General features: G+C 45.6%; 1 protein-coding gene across 1 annotated transcript in view; it reads right to left on the bottom strand.

Moving 5' to 3' along the window:
* Positions 1–8549: 8549 nt before the first annotated feature.
* Positions 8550–23146, bottom strand: part of LOC149290498 (uncharacterized) — a 40535-nt gene continuing 25938 nt past the window's right edge. Inside the window, exon 4 of the mRNA XM_089489349.1 lies at positions 8550–9612. Within this exon, the coding sequence (XP_089345475.1) occupies positions 8710–9612 (903 nt within the window). The 3' untranslated portion in view covers positions 8550–8709. The remainder of the gene's footprint in view (positions 9613–23146) is intronic.

Raw genomic sequence — 23146 nt, 5'->3', positions numbered from 1 at the left:
AAGAGCTGACTTGGATGCCAGCATTATTGCAGAGGCTATAGGTGAGGTGTCCAGTGACTCTGTGAATAAGATCATACTGGATCAAATTGAATCTGTGAGTCCTGAGGACGTAGACAAGCTCCTTAGAAGTGTAAAGAAGACAACTTGCCCTCTCAACCCTTCCCCTTCATGGCTGGTCCTCCAAGGAGGAGATGCACTTAGGACTCACCTGAGATGTATCATAGATGCACCTCTTAGGGAGGGCTATTTTCCATCTTGCTTAAAAGAAGCGGTGGTACGGCCGCTTCTGAAAAAGCCCTCCCTAGATCCCTTGGACATGAACAATTACAGACCGGTCCCCCATCTTCCATTTCTAAGCAAGGTGATTGAGAGGGCAGTTGCTCTTCAAGTCCAAGTGGTCTTGGATGAAACAGACTATCTGGACCCTTTTCAAATTGGCTTCAGGACGGGATACAGAGTCAAGATTGCAATGGTCTCCTTAGATGATCTCCGCTTGAGCATTGACAGGGGAAGTATGACCCTGTCGGTGCTTTTGGACCTCTCAGTGGCTTTCGATACCGTCAACCATGGTATCCTTCTGGAAAGCCTGAGGGAATTGGGGATCGGGGGCACTGCGTTGCAGTGGTTTTGGTCCTATCTCAGAAGCAGATTCAGATGGTGATGCTTGGAAGCTTAAATTTGGCATCCTTCGTCGCATCATCCTGTCCCGAATGCTATTTAACATCTACATGAAACCGCCTGGAGAGATCATCCGGAGGTATGGGATGGGGTTTTATCAGTACGCTTATGACATCCAATATCTCTCCATGCCCCAGACTTCAGCGTCAACTAAGGAAGGCATCTCCCCTCTGAATGAATGTCTTGAGGGAGTAATGGGCAAGATGAGGAAATCAGATTGAAAGTGAATCCATTTAAGTCAGAAGTACTTGTTGTTGGAGCCTCTAACCCAGGTATGGAGGCTTATCTACCGCTCCTGGACGGGGTCACAGTTCCCCTAAAGGACTATGTTTGCAGTTTGGGGTGCTCCTGGTTCCTTTGCTCCAGATGTCAGCTCAGATAGATGCGACGGCCAAGAGTGCCTGTTATCAGCTTCGGTTGATACGCCAGCTGCGCCCTTTCTTGAAACCTGAAGACCCAGAAACTATGGTTCATGCGCTGGTAAGCTCACATCTTGACTTCTGCAATGCACTCTACATAGGGCTACCCTTGCAGTAAGTCTGGAAACTTCTCATTCAAATATGGCAGCTCACTGTGACAATTTATTTATTTATTTGTTTAGGTTCAGGTGAGCTTTATTTATAAATTCACATACAGTTATACATTTGCAATTGTACTTTCCAGTTATTTATAACTTCTGCCAGCATCTCTTGAACATACAAGATATTTACAGATTGATCCTATTTACAACTTCCAATACCTTCCAATACATGTTCTATTTATTATCTTGGCATAACCTATATATTCCGTACTGATATTTTGCCCTTTCCTGTATTTTCCCCTTACATTAGAAAAGAGGTAGAGAGCAAACTCTTCAAGTATCTTTATTTTATTTTCTGGAGTGAGATGGGCTTTTCCAACTGACTCACTTATAATTAGTATTAACTATTAATGAGTCCTTCTTTCTGGGAATGGCTCAAGCCCTTAAAGGCTCAGGCCCCTTCCTCCTCCTCCATTTTCTCCTCTGGAGGGACTGAGCATGCTCAGTGGCAGCCAGGGCAGCCATCTTCCTTCAGGGCAGAGGGGCTTCAGTGGCTGCTACTGAGCATGCCCAGATCTCTTGAGGAGCATCCTCAGTACTCTCCCTCCCTCCCTTGGTGTTTCCATGGAGACAACAGACTCTGCCTGGCAACAGTGAAGGAGGCCGTTGTCAGAGGCACAAAGACACTCCTCTGGGGGGATGACATCACTGGTGGGCAACCGTCCAATCTGAGGGCAGCTGTTGGGGAAGAAGGTTCTAGAAGGTGGCTGCTGAGACTAGAGAGGCCTGAATGGGGTCCTAGGAGGCTGTGGCTTTGACCATTGGCTGCTTAGGAAGAAGAAGGGCTCCTTCTGGGTCTCCTTGGCAGGGAAGGGAAGGTGGGGCCTCCATGGGGCACTCCCCAGTTTGGTTGCTCTGTGAGAATGAGGACTGGAGGGGAAGAGCCCCATTTTGGAGCCAGTGATGGGGGATGAAGGGCCTTCTGTAGGGAGGCAGCTTTGGGGCTGGAAGCAAGGAAGGCCCCTTCTCCTCCTCCTCCTCCAAAGGCTCCTCTGGCTGCCAGGCCTCCTCTTCCTTCTTGGGGGTCTCTGTGGGTCTATGAGATTTCAGAGGGGAATCAAAGGGTGTCTCTGGGTGAATATATACATCTGCTTCTGTTCAGGCAAAAGAGGACCATCTCTGGTGTTGAAGCTCTTTCCAGACTCCTCTCCAAAGGCTGGATCCTGGAGGGAGGGGGCTCTGGCTCTGTTTCCTTCATTGCAAATAGTTGGTCTTCTTTCAACTGGGATGGACATCCTATCGCCCACCAGATGTTGACAGACTACATCTCCCATCATCCCCTTGGAGAGCATAACAAATAAAAGAAGGATACTGGGAGTTGTAGTACACTGACACCTGGAGGCCAAAAGAAATCCCATCCCTAGTTTAGGACTAAGCCTTGTGCGTAATCCCAGCTAGAGGGGTTTGGGGTTGGTTTTCTTAATGAAGAAAGAAGGAACCCAAGACAAGAGCCTTTTCCTGTTCCTTGATCTGTTCAGTTGGCTTCACTCTGGAGCAACCCTAAGAAGGAGGGAACTCCAAAGACCTTGTTATTAACTGACTGAACAAGGTCTTGCAAGCTGAAAGTCTTCCTTTCCTTGACTCAGTCCACCTCCAGCCACTCTTTCTCTTTCCTGATGCCTTCCACTTTACTGACCATCCTCCTTTTTCCCAGGGAGTCATGTCATCTAACTATCTGCCCAAAGTACAATAGCTTCATTGATTTGTTTGATCTTCTAGAAAAGGTTGAGGCTTGCTTTGCTCTGAGAGTCATTGAATTCTATCTTTGGTGGTCCATGGAAGACTGCACAAGTGTTGCACATGTAAAACACCTCCATTTGTACTTTCTGCAGGTGTGCAAAGAACCAAGATGGCCTCCAAAGGAAGGAAGAGAGGAGAAACTACCCTCAGTTCCTCCTTCGAGGAAGAAAATGAAGGAAAGAAGACCTTGGGACAGTAAATGTTCAGCCTTCCTTTTTTGAAGTGGAGCCATTGGGAATTTGAGAGACTGGGATGCAATGGGGGTCAGTTATGTACAATCCTCTGTCTTTCAGTGATTAGTTGATTCGTGGTTCCTGCCATCTTGCCCTTGCTTCCCCTCCCAGCCAATCAGGGCCAAGGATAGATTGAGGGATTGGGATTCCAGCCAACCAGAGCCAAGGATGGAGGGAGGGACTGGGATTCCAGCCAATGATGGCCACTCAGAGTGTCCTCAGGAGGACTTCTTCTGTTCCTGCCTTTGTCCTTCTGTGGAAAATTGATTAAGGGAGAAAAAGATGACAAATGCAATGAACTATAAAGGAAGGTTATTGTTGGGGTATCTTTCCCTTTTGTTGATTTGTTTTTAGTGGTTTTAATTCTGTGGAGAGTTTGTTTAATTGGGTTTTAGGAATAACCTTTTGAGATCTTATGTTTTTGCATATTCTTTGGTCAGCATTGGTTTTAATTCTTGTTAGCCACTCCTGCAGTCCCAGGGCTGGGGAAAAGATAGAAGGTGGGTGGGTCGAAGAATGATGATGAAAGCAGAGGAGGAGAAGGATCCACTCTTCCCAGAGCCACCTCCAGCTCTGTCCTGTTTTGCCCTTGCAAGGCTAGCCAACCCTCAGTCCAGAATCTCAGTGTTTCAAGCACTGAGTGAAAGGGAGAAGGGATGGTTGTCTCACCAAGTCCTGTGTAGCAAAAGCAGTGGTGGTACAATCCAGTCCACGTTCATCACGAGGCTTCAGTCATTCCAGTCCATCAGGTTCAAAGGGGAAATCTGAGAGTCCTCCAGGTCCGAGCAGAATTCCAGGCAACAGGCATTCAGCCAACATTCAAGGCAAGAGCAAGGTGTCTCCCAAGCACCACGGATGGTTCTCAACCATGCTGGACTGAGGGGGTTGCTGGGATGTTTCTAACCCATCTGGGTCTCGCATGTTCTAGCTGTTGGCTTCCTACTTAGCCACAGAGAATGTCCTTGTCTCTCTTTTTCTTGGGGTCTCTCTGTGGGAGTAGGCCCCAGTCAATCTGGCTCAGGAGGAGGGAAAAATGGCTGCTGGGAACCTGACCCTGGGACTGGCTGCAGGCTTACCTCCAGAGGATCTGGACAGTGGCTGCAGCCCTGGCTTGTCCCTGGGATCTCAGCCTCCACCTCAGACTCAGAGAACAGGCCTGGCTCCTGGCGGCAGGGCATGGCAAGCCCTCACCTGGAGCGCCACCTTCATTTCAAACCCCAAAGGGGGAAAGTTCCCAGAGACCTTCCCTGCAGAGTCTTGTGGGGCCAATTGGCTGTGAGGTTTGAGGTGCTTCTGGTGAGATGCAGTTGTAGGGCAACACATTTGGAAGGCACCCATTTGGGGAAGAGGAAGTGAGAGGGAGGAGCCGGAATCACCTGGTCCTTTGGATAGAACTGGATTGCAGCTCCCAGCAGCTTCTAGCAAGCATGGCCATTGGTGAGGGAGAGTGGGAGTTGCAGTCCATCAACATCTGAAAATCTACCTGGAAAGGCTGGGTTGCTTTTAAGGAGTTTGTGGGGGTGGCTTGCCCCCAAATTTGTTGTGCAATCAGCTCAGGACTGACATCTCTGCCAGGATGATGTTCCTGCCACCCTCACGCTTGACCTTGCCTGAGCCAGGGAAGAGCTGCCACACTCAGAGGCATTCCTAGTATATTTGTGCAAATCATTCATCAATCACCCCTCTCTTCCACAGCCTTTTCGGGTCCAGCGGAGCTGCTGGACAAGCAGAAGAGGGCGAGGCTCGCTTTCTTTTGCCAGACCCATAACTTCAGCACCCCTTCCCAGCAGCGCACTAGGTGATGCCCCCTGCACCCTCCTGGCAATGCCCTTGGCCATCTTTGTGGCCTGGGCCAGTCAGGCCCTGGGCCGTCTCCCTTGCTGATCTCTCACACCAAGTTATAGCCGGTGCCCTGACTGAGGTGCTCTGGACAGTGCTAGAGGAAATGCTTGCCTTTGCGTGGAATGGGAATCTCTGGCTTCAATAATCTTATTCAAGAAGAATATGCGAAGATTCTGAGGAAGTCAGTGAGCATGTGAAATAAAAGTACTGTCAGTCCTCGGTATACGCTGGGGTTTGGTTCCAGGACCCACGGTGGATGCCAAAACCCATGCATTCTCAAGTTACAGTGGACCCTTGTTATACGCTGGGGTTTGGTTCCACGATCCCCTGTGTATTACAAAATCTGTGTATGCTCAAGTGCCATTCAATACAATGACATAGCAAAATGGTGTCCCTTATAAAAATGGAAAATGAAGGTCTGATATTTGAAATTTATACTTCTTTTAAACATTTTAAAACCGTGTAGGCTTCAATCTGTGTATAAAATAATCCATGTATAAGAAGGGCCGACTGTACCTTAAATACAAGGGCATACTAAAATAGTATCCCTTAAATAAAATAAAATAAAAAGAGTTACTTTTTGGAACTGATAAATTTTGAAAATATTTTCAATGTCTGGATGCTTGAATCTATGGACAAACATCCGTGGAAATTAGCTGAGAAACAAAGCAGTCCCAGATTGCAAGCAGACCTCTAGAGATTCCCTCTGGCATCCCAGGGAGCCTCCACAGCTGGTCCAGAAACAGTCTAATTGTATGTTATCTAAGCAGAAAGGCAGACTAGTCCATCTTCTGGGATTAAGCTGGAGCCATGTCTAGCCAGCAAGAAAGGTCTGAAAGCGAAACAGCGTGGTGCCATGGACTGAGGGCTGGACTAGGACCGGGAGACCAGGGTTCGAATCCTCACTCAGTCTTGGAAATCCATGGGTGAGCTTGCATATATCACACTCTCTCAGCCTCAAAGGAAGGCTCTTCTGAATAAATATGGACATAAAAGAGACCCCTGCGACTAAGTATTATGCAGTGGTTTGAGTATTGGCCTAGTACTCTGAGAAACCAAAGTTTAAATCCCTACTGAGCCATAGAAACTCACTGGCTGCCCTTGGGCAAGTTACACTTTCTCAGTCTCAGAAGAAGGCAATGGTAGCAAGGTTTTTACCAGAGGACCTCAATGTGTGGGGCGGATTGTATGGGAGAAGGCGATCCCGTAAGTAAGGTTATAACCAAGACCTTGTACTGTGCCCTGAAATTAATAGGCAGCCAATTAAGAGATTTTAATATAGGTGTGATATGGTCAACTCTAGATCTTCCAGTGGCCACTCTGGCAGCCATATTTTGGATCAGTTGAATTTTCCAGACTTGGTACAAGGGTAGCTTAGGTAGAGCGCATTACAGAAGTCAAGACATGAGGTTACCAGAGCATGCATGATAGTTTTCGGGTCTACAGGTTCTAGGAAGGGGCACAGTTGGCATATCAACCAAAGCTGATAACAGGCACTCCTGGCCATCGCATCTATCTGAACTGACATCTGGAGCAACCCCAAACTGCAAACACAGTCTTTTAGGGGAAGTGTGACCCCATTCAGGACCGGTTGACAAACCTCCACACCTGGATTAGGATCTCCATCAAGTACCTCTGTCTTATCTGGATTCAGTTTTAATCTGTTTCTCCTCATCCAGCACATTACTGCCCCAAGACATTCATTCCTTAGTTGATGCAGAGGTCTGGGGCATAAAGAGATATAGTTGGGTGTCATCAGTGTACTGATAGCACTCCACTCCATATCTCCAGATGATCTCTCCCAGCAGTTTCATGTAGATGTTAAACAGTATTAGTGACAGGATGATGTCCTGAAGAATGCCAAATTTAAACTCTCTTTTAAAGGAACAACTGTCCCCAAGCATCTCTGGAATCTGTTTGAGAGATAGGACCGGACCCATTGCAATGCATTGCCCCCGATCCCCAATTCCCTCAGGCTTTCCAGAAGGATACCATGGTCGAAGGTATTGAAAGCCACTGAGAGATCCAAAAGCTTCAACAGGGTCACACTTCATCTGTCGGTGTTCAAGCAAAGATCATCTACTAAGGCGACTATAGCATTCTCGGCTCCGCATCCCATCTTGAAGCCAGTTTGAAATGGGTCTAGATAATCTGATTCTTCCAAGAATGCTTGGAGTTGAAGAGCAACTTCCTTCTCAATCACCTTGCTTAGAAATGGAAGATGGGAGACGGATCTGTAATTGTTCATGTCCAAGGGATCTAGGGAGGGCTTTTTCAGAAGCGGCCATGCCTCTGCTTCTTTTAAGCAAGATGGAAAAAAGCCCTCCCTAAGAGATGCATCTATGACACATCTCAGGTGAGTGCTAAGTGCATCTCCTCCTTGGAGGACCAGCCGTGAAGGACAAGGGTTGAGAGGGCAAGTTGTCTTCTTCACACTTCCAAGGAGCTTGTCCACATCCTCAGTACTCACAGATTCAAATTAATCCAGTATGATCTTATTCACTGAGTTACTGGACACCTCACCTATAGCCTCTATAATAATGTCGGCCTCTGGAAGAAGGGAAGGAGTACACCCTTCCTTCCTTCCTTCCTTCCTTCCTTCCTTCCTTCCTTCCTTCCTTCCATCTTTCCTTCCGGAATGGAGCCCAAGCTGCAGAACTGGACTCAGGAGAGAAAGGCTGGGAAGACTCTGCTTTGTACATATAGCTCTTTCTCTCTCAGTATATGTGTGTGTGTGTGTGTGTGTGTTTGCCTCTGCTGTTCTTATGGCTGTGAATGGAGGTGAGGACTGGGGAGAGAAGAAAGTGTCAATTTTGTGCAAATGCAGAACTTCTGTGCATCAAGAAGTCCAGTGTGTTGAAATAGCAAAGAACTTTATTGAGAACACATAGAAGGAATTCAGTGTTTAAGCCAGAACTGCCCCTTCCAAGCCAAACAATACATTAAAACCCAAAACCTAAAACACCACCCTCTTCCCAACCTAGCCCCCATCTCCAATTCCTACAGTCTATGCCCCACAGGTAACAAGGCCCCCTTTGTCACCCCCAGAAACTAACCCCCTTTCTGTTAATATCGGCCCCCAACTTTCTTCAGCCAACATCTCACCCATTGCAAAAACTAACATTCCCATAACTATTTGAGCCAGCTGCAACAAATCCCACCCCTCTATTTCGCTAACCTATACTACAATCTACAGTCAAATTTATAAACTATGATCTATACTAACAGCAATGAAAACCTAAACTTAACAAAATATAACTTTAAAACATAAACAGAGGCCTGTTACAGACTGCCAAAATAAAGCTGCTTTGGGTCTCTTTGGAGCTATCCTGTTTAAATGATGCATGCATCCTAAGAATCCGGAAGCTGCACCAAAGCTGCACTCCAGTGCTTAGGAATGGAGTGTGGCTTTGGTGCGACCTCCGGACTCTTAGGACCCATGCATCATTTAAATAGCATACCTCCAAAGAGACCCGAAGCAGCTTTATTTTGGCAGTCTGGAACAGGCCAGACTTATCCACAGACAAACCACAGACATATGGATAGACAACCCTTACAAACAAAACCATAAGGGCCTTTTCACTGCTGGATTGAAAATATATTTTCTATATTAATTCTTGAAAAAATAATGTTAGTTCACTTCTGGGATTTGTGTGGCTTCTCTACTGTGTGGCCTCTCTGATGTATCACTAGGTATGACTTTGATGAAAAACATTTCCCACAATGTTGGCATTTGTATGGCTTCTCTCCTGTGTGGATTCTCTTGTGTGTTACTAAGTGTGACCTCTGAGAATAACAGTTTCCACAATGCTGGCATTTGTATGGCTTCTCTCCTGTGTGGACTCTCTGATGGGTCATTAGGACTGACTTCTGAGAAAAACATTTCCCACAAAGCGGGCATTTATATGGCTTGTCTCCTGTGTGGACTCTCTGATGTGTCACCAGGTGTGACTTCTGATAAAAACCTTTTCCACAATGCTGGCATTTATATGGATTCTCTCCTGTGTGGACTCTCTGATGCCTCACTTGGACTGACTTCGAAGAAAAACCTTTCCCACAATGCTGGCATTTGTATGGCTTCTCTTCTGTGTGGAATCTCTGGTGTGTCATTAGGACTGATTTCCAAGAGAAACATTTCCCACAATGCTGGCATTTGTAAGGCTTCTCTCCAGTGTGGACTCTCTGATGTTTCACTAGGCTTGGCTTCTGAGAAAAACCTTTCCCACAATGCTGGCATTTGTATGGCTTCTCTCCTGTGTGGACTCTCTGATGTTTCACTAGGCTTGGCTTCTGAGAAAAACCTTTCCCACAATGCTGGCATTTGTATGGCTTCTCTCCAGTGTGGACTCTCTGATGTTTCACTAGGCTTGGCTTCTGAGAAAAACCTTTCCCACAATGCTGGCATTTGTATGGCTTCTCCCCTGTGTGGACTCTCTGATGTGTCACTAGGTATGACTTCAAAGAAAAACATTTCCCACAATGCTGGCATTTGTATGGCTTCTCTCCTGTGTGGACTCTCTGATGCTTGACAAGGACTGACTTGTAGGCAATTTTTTTTCCACAATGCTGACATTTATGTGACTTCTTTCTTGTGTGGACTCTCTCATGACTGACAAGTTCTTCTGTAAACAAGGACAATGACAGACAAGACTGAATCTCAGCATTAAGAGAGGAAGGTGTTACCCCAAGATTTAGCCCTACGTTCACGCCTCCCTATTTCATGTTAAATTAATAAAATTGGTGTGAGTGACCTGAGCATGACACTGTTCTGGATGCCCCCAAAACCATATAATGATTGTATCCTTACTCATAGGAGCTAGCAAACAAGAAATTGTAGGGGAACTGCCATGAGGAAATCAGTGGAAGCAGATAATCTGGCAGTTGAAAAATATTCCAATTAATATGTGTAAAAATACTTTGATTGAAAAGTGGCATCATTTCCTGTGAGACTGCCATAGAGTGTTGAGTCAGAGCACATGGCATGATGCAAGCTAACTGCAGAGGATGCTTAATGCTGTGTGGCACCAGGAGAAGACTCACAACCAATACAGTATACAGCTAAAAAGGCCAATGTCATTCTAGGTTGCATCAATACAAGTAAAGTTTCAAGATCAAGGAATGTAATAGTGCTACTCTATTCTGCTTTAGTCAGAATAATCCTGTGTCCAGTTCAGGGCCCCACAATTTAAAAAGGATGTTGTCAAGTTGGAACATGCCCAGAGGAAGGCAGCCAAAGTGGTGAAGGATCTTGAAACCATCAAGCCCTTTGAGGAACGACAGTAAGACCTCTTTGACAGTGCAACTCCCTTAGTTTTGTGGAGTCCTCTTCCTTGGAGGTCTTTAAACAGAGGCTGGATGGTGTTTGGAAATGATTCTATAATTCTAGTGGAATCATAGCACCATGATCATTTAGCACAAAAGGGACCTCAGTCTTCATAGAAAGGACAATGGATTCTGGTTCCTTACCCACAAAGGCCACATTCTCATAATTCTCCATCATTACACAATTGTACATAAGTCTCTGCTTCTCCGTCAATAGTTTCCATTCGTCCTCAGTGAAATACACTGCCACATCCGCAAAGGTTACCTGCAACAGAAAATAGCCCTCATCCAGAGAGTGACTAAGGCAAAGGGGAGGAAATCAGACGATGCATCCCAAATATTATTTCATCACTTCAGAATTCAGTGCAGGAAATAAAATTTAAATTATGTTAGCAAGCAAAAACCTGCTGCCTTTAAATATAGTTTGTCTCAAATCCTTTCAATATAATATACTTAGGGAGCTGGACATGTTTAGCCTGGAGAAGGCAAGGTTAAGAGGTGATATGATAGCCCTGTTTAAATACTTGAAGGGATGTCATATTGAGGAGGGAGCAAGCTTGTTTTCTGCTGCTCCAGAGACTAGAACATGGAACAATGGATGCAAGATCCAGGAAAAGAGATTCCACCTGAACATTAGGAGGAACGTCCTGACAGTAAGGGCTATTTGACAGTGGAACACACTCCTTCCTCAGAATGCAGTGGCGTCTCCTTCATTGGAGGTCTTTAAGATGAGGCTGAATGGCCATCTGATGTGTATGCTTTGATTGAGAGTTCGTGCATGGCAGGGGGTTTGGACTGGATGGCCCTTGTGGTCTCTTCCAACTCTTTGATTCTAATATCATAAACAATATAATTTAGGCTATTGCTGGGATATTGAAGATATATTAGGATACTAACTATCCCAAAACATACAGAACATTTAGGCACCAAAGAATTATTGTGCATTTAGACATTTCTTGCCACATTTCAGAGGCAAACATCATGTTTTAATAACAGTTTTGGGGAGCACACTGGGATTGAGGGCCACTGGGGCTACCACATGTTTAGATCCAGAGATGTTCCCCCATATCCTCCAACATTGCAGAGATGGGAAAAGCAAGACACATGTGGACAAGCAATCCAGAAGGCAGTGAAAATGGCCAAAGTTGTTTATGAGGAAGGTCACACAAACGGGGAAGGGCACAGCAGTTTGCTTTTTCTTCAGCATCCTGGGAAGGGCAATATCCTGTCTCCTTGTTTCCTCTCTTCTCCCCACTTTTGAGTTGATGGGCTGCAAACTCAATTGTACTCAGGAACTGAAGTGAGCTGAGAAGGGGAAAAGTGGGAGGAGGAGAGAGCAACTGGGCCATTTTTTAAAATCCCTGAAAAAGTGCGGTGACAGAGGACTAACCAGGAGTGTTTCTGCCAAATGTGGACAGTATTTTCTTTGCTTCCATTCATACATTGACCCAGAAGTGACACAGATGAAGCTAAAAGGATAGGGACTCACTGAAGTTTTGTGGTACCTTGGCATCCTCTTTCTCCTGGAGCCCAACTCCCTCCGCTTGGCCTCTGCACTTGGGTCACTTTCAGCAAGAGAGGTCCCAAAGCCGTGTACAAGGAGGCTGAGATGAGGTTCCTGAGAAAAGGGACCAGGGTTATGATGGCTTAGCAATAAACCCTGCAGAACTCAAAGACAAAGAACAGCATCCTGCTGGTGACATACGCAGGTGACATATGTCTCCTTTGGGCTGATGCAGAGGTGGGCATCCCCTTCCTCCCTCTGCACCAAACAAAGCTCTCTAGACCTAGCAGAGATTCACTGCAGCTCCCCTACACAACAAATACTCCATGCCTTCTTAGAGTGGTGAAGGATGAGGGGATGGGGAACTGAAGAGGGCCCTGGTTATGTCCCTGTAACTAGATGTGAAATGAGTGAATCAAAAATAAAATAAATAAATAACCTCCAGAGTCCCCAGTGCTTTTCCCCATCATCAGCCCCTTTCCCAAGAAGGCTGCATCCACACTGCAGAAATAAGGCACTTTGACACTGCTTTAACCACTCACTGCTATGGAATCCGGGGGTTTTCCCTTTGGGACACTTAGCCTTCTCTGCCAGAAAGCTCTCATGCCACAACAAACTACAAATCCCAGGATTTCATAGGATGGATCCAGGAGAGTTAAAGCGTTTTCAAAGCGGATTATTTTTGCAATGCAGATACAGCCTAAGTCAGTTGTAAAAGGTTAGAAGCGGCCATGTCTTGTTTTTAATAGCAACAATAATAATATTAATAATATTTTTTATTTGTATACCGCTTTTCCTTCAGATCAAAGCAGTTCACAACATACAAGCTACATGTCACATGCTATAGCACAAAGCAATATAATACATCAACAGCAATCTCATACAATTAAACAAAATTCCTCAAAAACCATGCACAAAGCAGTCAAAGACATCAGTTGAGGCTTGTTGTCGCCGGCCTGACTCTCTCCCCCTGAAGATGGTGATCGGAAAGAGGGCTCTTTTTCTTTCAGGCCTCCTAATAATGGCTTTCCTTTTAAAAAAATAAGCAGTTTGTTTTAGTCTCTAATCCTTATTTTTGTTGTTCTTGTTTGTTTGTATCTTTGTTTGTTTCATTCTTGGTAATATGAGTTATTCTGGTCTGTCTCCTTACTTCTTCCATGAAAATCTCTTAAAAAGAAAACTGGGGAGATTTTAAAAACCTCCCAAAGGAGCCACTTTTGGCCTTTTTTGGGGAACTAGCCTCCTCTTAGAAGCCAAAGACCAAGGTTTATGAATAATAATAATAATAAGGCTTGTATTAAAACTATCTACCTATTTCTGATCCCTTTAAAACCCATGTTCCCCAGAAGGAGCAGAGCTGTGTAATAAGAAAAGCCTCTCAGAAAAGAGACACAAAAGACACACAAAGAGACACACTTCCTTCCTTTTGGCCCAAGGAGCCTGGCCTCCTTCTCTCTCTGGAGCCTCAGGAGAGAAAGAGAAGCCTCTGTTCAACTGAGGCCTCAGAGAAGGTTCTGGAACAAAATGGCCACTGGACACAAAATGGATGCCAGAACACAAGATAGCCAGGGATGGTGGGAGGGACAGGGGTTCCAGCCAATCAGGGCCAGGGATCGTGTGAGGGACAGGGATTCCAGCCAATCAGGGCCAGGGATGGAGGGAGGGGCAGGGATTCCAGCCAATGGCATCCCCTCAGAGTCTCCTCATGTTTAAAATTCATATCTCCCCCATATTTTCCCCTGAAAGACAGAGACATACTCCATTTGATTGCTCTGTCTTTCTAATTCAACCCACTTTATATCATGGTTCTATTCTGCCTCTATCATTCTTAGCCATTGAACCGCCTCAAAATATCATTTGAGGGATGGAGCTCCCCATCCTCCATTACTTTGATCCTCATATAATAATGCCTTAGATAGTCTGGCTTCTTTGTTCCCTGATATCCTTTTTAATATTGACTTTTCCCATTTATTTAAAACTTTACTAGGAATTATTTCTGGGATCCTTTGAAATAAATATAAAATCTTTGGTAATACCATCATTTTAAACACTCTAATTTTTGTTCACATTTTCCCATTTTTACTTGTCCATTTAGAAATCTGATTATTAATTTCCCCCTTAATTGATTATAATTACCTTGTCCAATATTATCTAACTTAATTGGTCAATTCACACCTAAATATCTCACATTTTTAATCCCCAATTTCAATCCTGACACAATTTGGGTTTCTTTTTGTTCCGGCCAATTCGTATTCATAAACATTATCTCTGCTTTATCCATATTAAATACTAATTAATATTAAGCCCAGAAACGTTTTCAAACGTCTGAAATATTTCCAATAACTTGGTTACAGCTTCATTCGGTTTCTGTGTCATTATCAGAGGATCATCATCTGCAAATGAATCCAACTTCATCTCTTCTTTATCTATTTCATGTCCCTTTATCTCTTCTGATCCCGAATCATATTTGCAAACGCTTCCATTGCCAATATAAGTAATAAAGGGGAAACTGGGCAACCTTGCCTTACTCCACTTTCATTTTAGATTTCCTTGATTTCTCTCCATTTATCATGATTTCTGCTTCTGTATCATTGTGTATTTCTTTGAGGGTTTCACTAAACCTTTCCCCTAATCCAAAATCTCTACAAATTTTATATAGATATTCATGATTTATTGAATCGAATGCTTTGTAAACATCTAGTTTCATCAAAGCTAATTTATCTTTGTATTGTTTGGCATGATGTAGCATATTAAATATATTCCTTATCGGTTCATAAATATATCTGCCTTCCACAAATCCATATTGTTCTTCTTTAATTAAAGTAGGTAAATATTCTTTTATTCTCTTGGCTAGGATTTTCATAATAATTTTATAATTTTGATTGCTTAATGTGATCGGACGATAAGATTCGGAATTGGCTGGATCTTTATTGGGTTTAAGTACAGTGGAGCCTCGGGTTACGAAATTAATTCGTTCCGCGGCCGCTTTCGTAACCCGAACGGCTTTCGCAAGCCGAATCCCCATAGCCGCTAATGGGGAAAAGCCGCGATTTGGTGTAAAATCGCGCCGAAAAGCACCAAAAGTTTTTTCGGGACCCAAAAAAACTTTCGTAACCCGGATCAATAATTTCCTATGGGTTTTTTTCGGGTCCCGAAAAATTCGTAACCCGGGTATTTCGTATCCCGAGGTTCCACTGTATTGATATAATTTCAGATAGTTTCCGTGTTTCTGGGATTATTTTATTATCCAATATTTCATTGTAATTTTTAGTCAAATGCTCACTCAGTTCATTCTTAAAGGTTTTATAAAATATAGATGTGAATCCATCTGGGCCAGGAGATTTAAATCCTTTTAAATCTTGTATTACTCTTTCTACCTCTTGTTTAGTTATTGGGGAATTAATATGATTACTCTGTATTTCCGTTCTGTCGAGTCGTTCGCTTTTGATCCTTTGGTGGGACACAACTTGTGCAGCCCTGCTTTAATAGAGGACATGTTTATCAAATTTGCAGATGACGCCAAACTAGGAGGAGTAGCTAATACCCCAGAGGACAGGATCAGCATTCACAAGTTTGGAGTATGTCCAGAGGAGAGCCAACACAATGGAGAGACTGAGGGAGCTGGGGATGTTTAGCCTGGAGAAAAGAAGGTTAAGAGGTGATATGAAAGCCCTGTTTAAATATTTGAAGGGATGTCATACTGAGAAGGCAGCTAGCTTGTTTTCTGCTGCTCCAGAGAAGAGAACCCAGAACAATGGATGCAAGCTCCAGGAAAAGAGATTCCAGCTCAACATTAGGAGGAACTTCTTGACACAAAGGGCTGTTTGACAGTGGAACACACTCCCTCAATAGAGAATGATTGAGTCTCCTTCTTTGGAGGCCTTTAAACAGAGTCTGGATGGTCATATGTCAGGTATGCTTTGATTGAGAGTTCCTGCATGGCAGAAGGGGTTTGGAGTGGATGACTTTGAGATCACAATGGGACAATCTCAATGCTTCAGGTAAGGATCACAATGGGCCAGTCTCAATCCTTCAGGCAAGGAGCATCAGTCTGAACTCGTAATAGTCCTGTCACAATCCTTCAGCAAAGGTGCCTCAGGCTGAGATCACAATGGGACAGCCTCAATGCTTCAGACAAGGATCATAACCCTTTGGTCGCTAAGGGCCAGGCTCAATCCTTCAGGTAAGGAACACCTGTCTGAAGTCAATAAGCCCATCTTAATCCTTCAGGGAAGGAGCATCAGCCCAAAGTCGCAATGAGTTAGTGTCAGTCCTTCAGAAAAGGAGCATCAGTCTGAGATAGCAATGGGCCAGTCTCATGTGTTCAGGTAAGGAAGGAGCAGCCTGAAGTCACAACCTCTCAGGCAACACGAATCAGCCTGAGGTCACAATGAGCCATCCCCAGTCTTTCGGGAAAGAAGCATCAGCCTGAAGTCACAATGGGATAGTCTAAATCCTTCAACCCAGGAGCATCAGCTTGAATGCACAGTCTCAATGCTTCAGGCAAGGAGCATTAGCCTGAGATCACAATGGGACAGTCTCGATCCTTCAGGAAAGAACATCTTCCTGAACTAACAATAGTTTGGTCTCAATCCATCAGTAAAGGAGCATCAGCCTGAGGTCACAATATGACAGTCTCTACTGTTCAGGCAAGGAGCATCAGACTTAAGTCACACTGCGCCAGTCTCAATCTCTCAGGCAGTGAGCGTCAGCCTGAGGTCGTAATGGGCCAGTATCAATGCTCCAGGTATGAAGCACCAGTCTCAAATGACAATAGTCCCATCTCATTCCTGCAGGTAAGAGGCACCAACCTTAAGTCACAATATTCCCATCTCCATCTTTCAGGCAAGCAGCATCAGACTGAATTCACAGTGGGCCAGTCTCAATGCTTCAGGAAAGAAGCATCTTTGCGAAGTGACAATAGTCCTGTCTCAATCCTTCATGCAAGGAGCATCAGCCTGAGATCACAATTTGGACAGTCTCAATGCTTCGGGTAAAGAGCACCAGCCTGAAGTCATAATAGTCTCATCTAAGTCTTTCAGGCAAGGAACCTCAGGGTGAGATCACAATAATCCCGTCTCAATGCTTCAGGCAAGGAGCATCAGACTGAGGTCACAATGGACAGTCTCTATCTCTCAGGCAAAGGGCATCAGCCTGAAGTTGCAATGTGAGATCTGGAGTCAGTCCTGTGCTCAAAAAATAAAACCCATTTGAAACTAAAGAAGCTTTATTGATGAATCCAGGCAGAAACATCCATTCTTAACCCACTCAACACCTCCCTAAGCCAGCCCCCAATTCCCAAGCTAAAGCAACACAAGCGGAGGTTGCATAGATACCAAGGTTGTTTATGCTTCCCTTCCCTTCTCCCAGACAGTCTCACCTTGAAGAGAGTGTTCCCAAGCCAGCTTCACTCCTCCTTGATAACCATCTCCAGCTGCAACCCCATCCCTCTCTCCAAACGCCCTCCTTAATCATCTGTCTTTCTAACATTTCCCACTACATGCTTTCTATAACCCATCACTCTACACTACTTACTATGAACTACAACTATAACTCCTACTTTAACTCTAATAATCAAACCCTAATATTTTTAATGTTTATGACAGGACACTTATACACTGACACGCAATGGGCCAGTCTCAATCCTTCAGGTATATAGCACCAGTCTGAAGTGACAGTTCTCTGGTCTCAATCTTTCAGGAAAGGAGCATCAGCCTGAGGTTGCAAAGGGCCAGTCTCAGTCCTTCAGGTAAAGAGCACCATCCTGAAGTCACAATAGTACCGTCTCAATCCTTCATCCAAGGAGCATCAGACTGAAGTCAAAATGGGCCAATCTCGGTCTCTCAGGCAACGAGAATCAGCCTGAGATCACAATGGGCCAGTCTCAATGTTTCAGGCTAGAAGCATCAGCCTCAAGTTGCAATGGTCACATCTCAAACCTACAGATAAGCAGCATTAGCCTAAATTCACAATGGTCCCGTCTCATTGCTGGAGGCAAGGAGTACCAGCCTGAAGTCACAATATGTCATTAATCCCTTTATTCCAGCATTTATTCATTTATTCATTTAGGGATTCATGCCATAAGGGTTATAGGTTTAGGTTTAAATTAGAGTTAAGATAGATGGGATTTATGGTGGGTTAAAATAATATGTTTTATTATGTGCTTTAACAGAAGATACTATAAAGAGGTAGGGAGATCATGGCTAAAGTATGTGCTTCTTTGCTAGGACTGGAATGTGTGGGAATCATCCTTGTAACAGAGGCTTGAGTTTAAAAGACTGTTCTCTGTAAAAGGAGCGGGGAACATAGAGAGTTATTAGTAGTTTTATATTGTATTATGTTGTTATGGGTTTATGCTTATTATATTTTCATATGGTATCATACTAGATACTAGATTGGGATTGATGGGGTTTCATATTATATATATATATATATATATATATAGAGAGAGAGAGAGAGAGAGAGAGAGAGAGAGAGAGAGTTAATCATGAATCCTGGATGGGAGAACACTGCGCGGGAACAGGCTATCCAATTAATTAGCTTTATTGGTTAATGGGGTGGGGTTAATTGATATGGTTATAAAAGTGATATGTTTATACTTTCATTCCTGACAAAAAAGTCACTTCTATTGCATTTATCTTCAATACAAGCTGTTCCTTTTTCAGAGTACTGCCTTTTGTGTTGGAAGAGGGGCTGCAATTAGGGGCCTGACAAATATCTATCTCCCCTTCCATTCACCCTGCTATCCCAACATAGTCAAATGGAATCCAGGTAAAATGGAGGTACTTGTAAGAGGGACCTTAATCTGGGAATGGAGTTATATCAGCCAGTTCTGGATGGGGTCACACTTCCCCTGAAAGGCTCTGTCTGCAGTTTGGGAGTGCTCCTGGGTTCATCACTTCATCTAATGGCTCAGGTGGATGCAAAGGTCAGGAGCACTTGTTATCAGTTTCGGCTGATACGCCAACTGCACCGCTTCCTGGAGCAGGGAGACTTTGAAACAGTAGTACATGCACTGGTCACCTCTCGGCTAGACCTCTGTAACGCACTCTACATGGGGCTACCCTTGTGCCAAGTTCAGAGACTTCAATTGGTACAGATTATGGCAGCCAAGTTGGTTATGGACACTTCTAGAACTGCCCACATTACAACGGTTCTTAAATCCCTCACTGGCTGCCCATTAGTTTCCTGACAAGATACAAGGTATTGGTTTTAACCCGTAAAGCTCTCCATGGCTTGGGTCCTGACTACTTGAGGGAGAGCTTCCTCCCATACAATCCACCGCAGACTCAGGTCCTCTGGGAAGAACCTGCTACAACTCAAGAAGACCAGACTTTCAGCAGTGACCCAGAGGTCCTTCTCATCAGCCGCTCCCAGGCTCTGGAACGACCTCCGGATGAGGTCCATCATATTTCCACCTTGGAAGCCTTTAGGAAGGCTGTGAAGATGGATCTCTTCTGGCAGGCCTTTCCAGAGTAGATTAGATCTATTGACTTGCCTCCCCCTCCCCCTGACCCTTACCCTTGCAATCTTTACTATTATGGAAATTGTTATTCATGTGTTGTTCCTGCCTTCCCCTCTCACCTTCAGAAAATGACCCATTTCCTGCCCGAAAAAACTTTTTTACTGTATTGTGTTTTGGATGTTTTACATTTTCTTGCTGTTTATTAGCTTTTTAGGGGTTGATTAATACTTCTTATAATCGGGGGGAGGGTTGGGAGTTTTGGAATTTTAATTGTATTTCTGAAATTGTATGTTATTTTATTACTGTAATCTGCTTTGATTCCTTTGAGAAAAGGCAGAATATAAATAAATAATAATAACAACATCCCTTCAAGGGGCTCTAATGCCCTTTCACTATGCTCCCAGAACCGGGGGGGGGGGTGTTTCTCGGGCTGTGGGTCTCTCTCTTGGTCCTCCTCTGCAGGGTTGTTGTGAAGGAAAAGGTAAGTATGTGAGGGGGGTGTCCAATCCAGATCCTGTGAGCCTCTAAACCTAGTTCCCAGGTTGCCAGGGGATTGCCAGAGCTTTGAGATCTTCTGTCTCCCTTCTCTTGGCTTTGGCCTAGATTTTAGCTCTTCTCCCCCACCCCAGACCCCCGTCCCCCAGGACTCCAGAGAAAACTTCTCTCCCCCCCCCCCAAAAAAAAATGTTGCTTCCAATGCTATTCAACCCTATCCTGTGTGATGCTTTCTATTTGGCACAAAACCCTTCTCCAAATGAGGCATCAGAAAGGTCTCTCCTCTGCCCCAATTTCCAGGAGGGAGGGAGCTCTCTCCAAGGGTCCCCCCTGCCCCCTTTTAACATAATAACCCCCCAAACACCTGGGCCCTAAGGAATCTCCCGAGGAGGGGGCAGGGAAGGAAAGAGGGAGAGGAGGCCTGGCAGGACCCCTGCCTTTCTTTGGAGGGGCTTCCTTCCTTCTAATAACCCCCAAGTGTCCCCCAGAAGATGCTCCAGCCATTCCTCTGAATGAACAAGGGTTCTCCCCACTTTCCTCCCTCCCTCAGAACAGACTGTGAGGGCAGCAATGGCTTCAGGGGCTGAGACTGCGCATGAACAGATGCCCCCAAAGGCTCCTCCTCAGCATGTGCAGGGATTGCCAGGGCAAAGCTGCTGTTACTTATTCCGCTGGCGGCCTTTGAGGGAAAGGAAGGTATGCGCTGGGGGGTCAGCGGCCTCCCCTTCCTTCCCTCCTTTCTTCCTTTGAAGAGACCGCAATGGAGCCCAAGGTGCAGAGCTGGACTCAGGAGGGAAAGGCAGGAAAGGAAGGCTCTGATTTGGAAATATAGCTCTCTCTGTGTATCCTGTATGTTTGTGTGTGTATTTGCCTCTGCTGGGCAATGGAGCTGAGGACTGAGTAGAGAAGAAAGGTTCAGTTTGGGCAAATTCAGAACTTCAGTGCATCAAAGAGTCCAGTGTGTTGAAATACCAAAGAACTTTATTGAGAAAACATAGAAATTCAGTTTTTAATCCAGAACTGCCCACTCCAATCCAAACAATATATTAAAACCCCCAAACCTAAAATATCACACTCTTCCAAATGTAGCCCCCACCTCCAATTCCCACAGTCTATGCCCCACAAGTAACAAGGCCCCTTTGCCATTCCCACAAACTAGCCCTTTCTTTTAATACCGGCCTCCAACTTTCTTCAGCCAACATCCCACAAATTCCAAAAGCTATAATTCCCATAACTCATATATAACAAATCACAGCCCCCCAACTACCTAACCAATACCACGACCCACAATTTACAACCCAAAGTAATTATCTACATATACTGTTACCAATAAAAACCCAAACTTAACAAAATACAACCTTAAAACATAGACATATAGATAGACAAAGCTTACAAACAAAATCACAAAGGCCTTTCCTTAGCACCACTTGAATGAAAATATATTTTTTTTCTTCTTCGTGGTCTCTGCGAATCATACAAATGGGTTTTACTGCGCCTGCGCAGTACTGTTCGGATACTTCTAGAATCACTGGGCAAAGTACACTTTGCAACATATAGAAACTTTTTGGCGGTAACCCCGCCCCCTCCTATAAAGCCCCGGTTCCCGCTCTTTTCCCCAGTTCCATTTTTTCCGCCGCGCTTGGCTGCTGTTTGGAACTTCGCTCGTGTTTAGCTCATTGAATCACTGGTTTTTTGATCTCGGACTGTTTTTTGGATTTTGGCGTCTCTTCTTCCCCCGTGTACTGGATTTTTGGATTGCTGACCTTGGCCTTGGACTTCGTTTTGGACTCGTCGACCTAGTTAGCTATGTCTCCTCCGTTCAAGAAGTGTGACATTTGCGGGGGAAAAGTACCGGTACAGGACCCACACACCTCATGTCTTTTTTGCCTCGGCAAGGACCATGATGTTAAGTCCTGCTCCCTCTGCAAATCGATGTCGTCTCAGGCCAGAAAGAATCGAGAATCGCGGCTCACTTCAGCTATAGCCCAGGGTAAGATCCGGGAAGGGGATCCTCGTCCGTCTTCGGCCCCTGTGGCTCCTGTTTCTGCGGCTCTCTCCGTCAGAGATGGCCCGGCAAGTGCTCCCCCGTCGACGTCCGATCGTTCCGGGGGTCCCAACCCTGAGACTAATGTGGCCCGTGGATCCGATAAGCCCAGTGCCACCACCAAGCCCACCAAGCACCCGCATAAATCTGGGTCTGTGGGCACTGCCGCCGCTTCAACCTCATCTCGGAAGCGAGATGCTCTCGCTAAGACCTCGCGGCCGGCTTCGGAGCATACCTCCCGGAAGGAAACTCCGTCGGACCCGAAAGACGGATCGGGTACCGGTAAAGACACCTCCTCCAGGGCGAAGACGGCCCCCCGTACGGATGATACACCCAGACCGGGTGGAAGGCTGACGGAGTCTCCTATTCCTTTTTTCCCTCTGGATGCTCCGCGGGGCTCCGCGTCTTCCAAGAGGAGGAAGTCATCGGCTTCACTTCCAGAGGCTACGGCTCCCAAGAAGTCCAAGCATGCTAAGGACCGTCCTCGTAAAGAGTCCGGGATGTCTAAAGAACCGGAGCCCTCCACTCGTCCTCGCATCCGGACGGATTCTCCAAAGCAGGACACTCTGTCAGTCGTGTCCAGTAGACCTCCACAGAAGGAGGCCCGTCAAGTTTTGTCCACCCCGGGGCCTTCGGCGGCGGCAACGGTACCGTTTCCCCCCTTGAATGAGGAGGACTTCCAAGACAGACTTTCGAGGTCTCCTTCTCGGGAGTTGCCCTCACGATCTCCATCCCCAGCTCGGAGAGATCGAGACCCTAGGTCGCCATCACCAGCTCCCCGGTCTCCCTTGCCGGTGCCCGATGATGATGACGTCTTCTACGACTCGGAAGCAGATCAGTTCTACCTGAAGGTCTCTAAGAGGGTTGCAATGTCCAGGGTGCCTTCTCGTGACCGCCCCCGTGACCGTCCCCGCGAGGATTCACAACTAGACAAACACCAGAGAGACCCCGTTCCAGCTTCCAGAACAGCTTTGCTTCAACCGGCACCGAGACCAGCTGACAGAAGCAATGTCGTGGTTCAGGTAGACTCCTCCGATTCCGAGGCGGATGCTTCGGTCGGGACGGAAGACCCCTCCGATGTGGAAGACCCCCCGCGTCAGTCTCCGCAGGATCTCCACTATCCAGAAGCGGCCTCGCCTTCGGATGATGTTCGTTCTTTTGCAGAACACATCATTAAGATGTCCAGGGCCCTGGACATTGACCTTGTCTATCCGGAGGCGGATGCAGAAGACCCAGTTGAGCG

This window comes from Sceloporus occidentalis, unplaced genomic scaffold (assembly GCF_023333645.1).
Source record: "Sceloporus occidentalis isolate IW3139 unplaced genomic scaffold, rSceOcc1.0.p SCAF_39, whole genome shotgun sequence".
Lineage (NCBI taxonomy): Eukaryota > Metazoa > Chordata > Lepidosauria > Squamata > Phrynosomatidae > Sceloporus > Sceloporus occidentalis.
The sequence above is the reverse complement of the archived record's forward strand: the minus strand, read 5'-3'. Positions and strand labels throughout refer to the sequence as shown.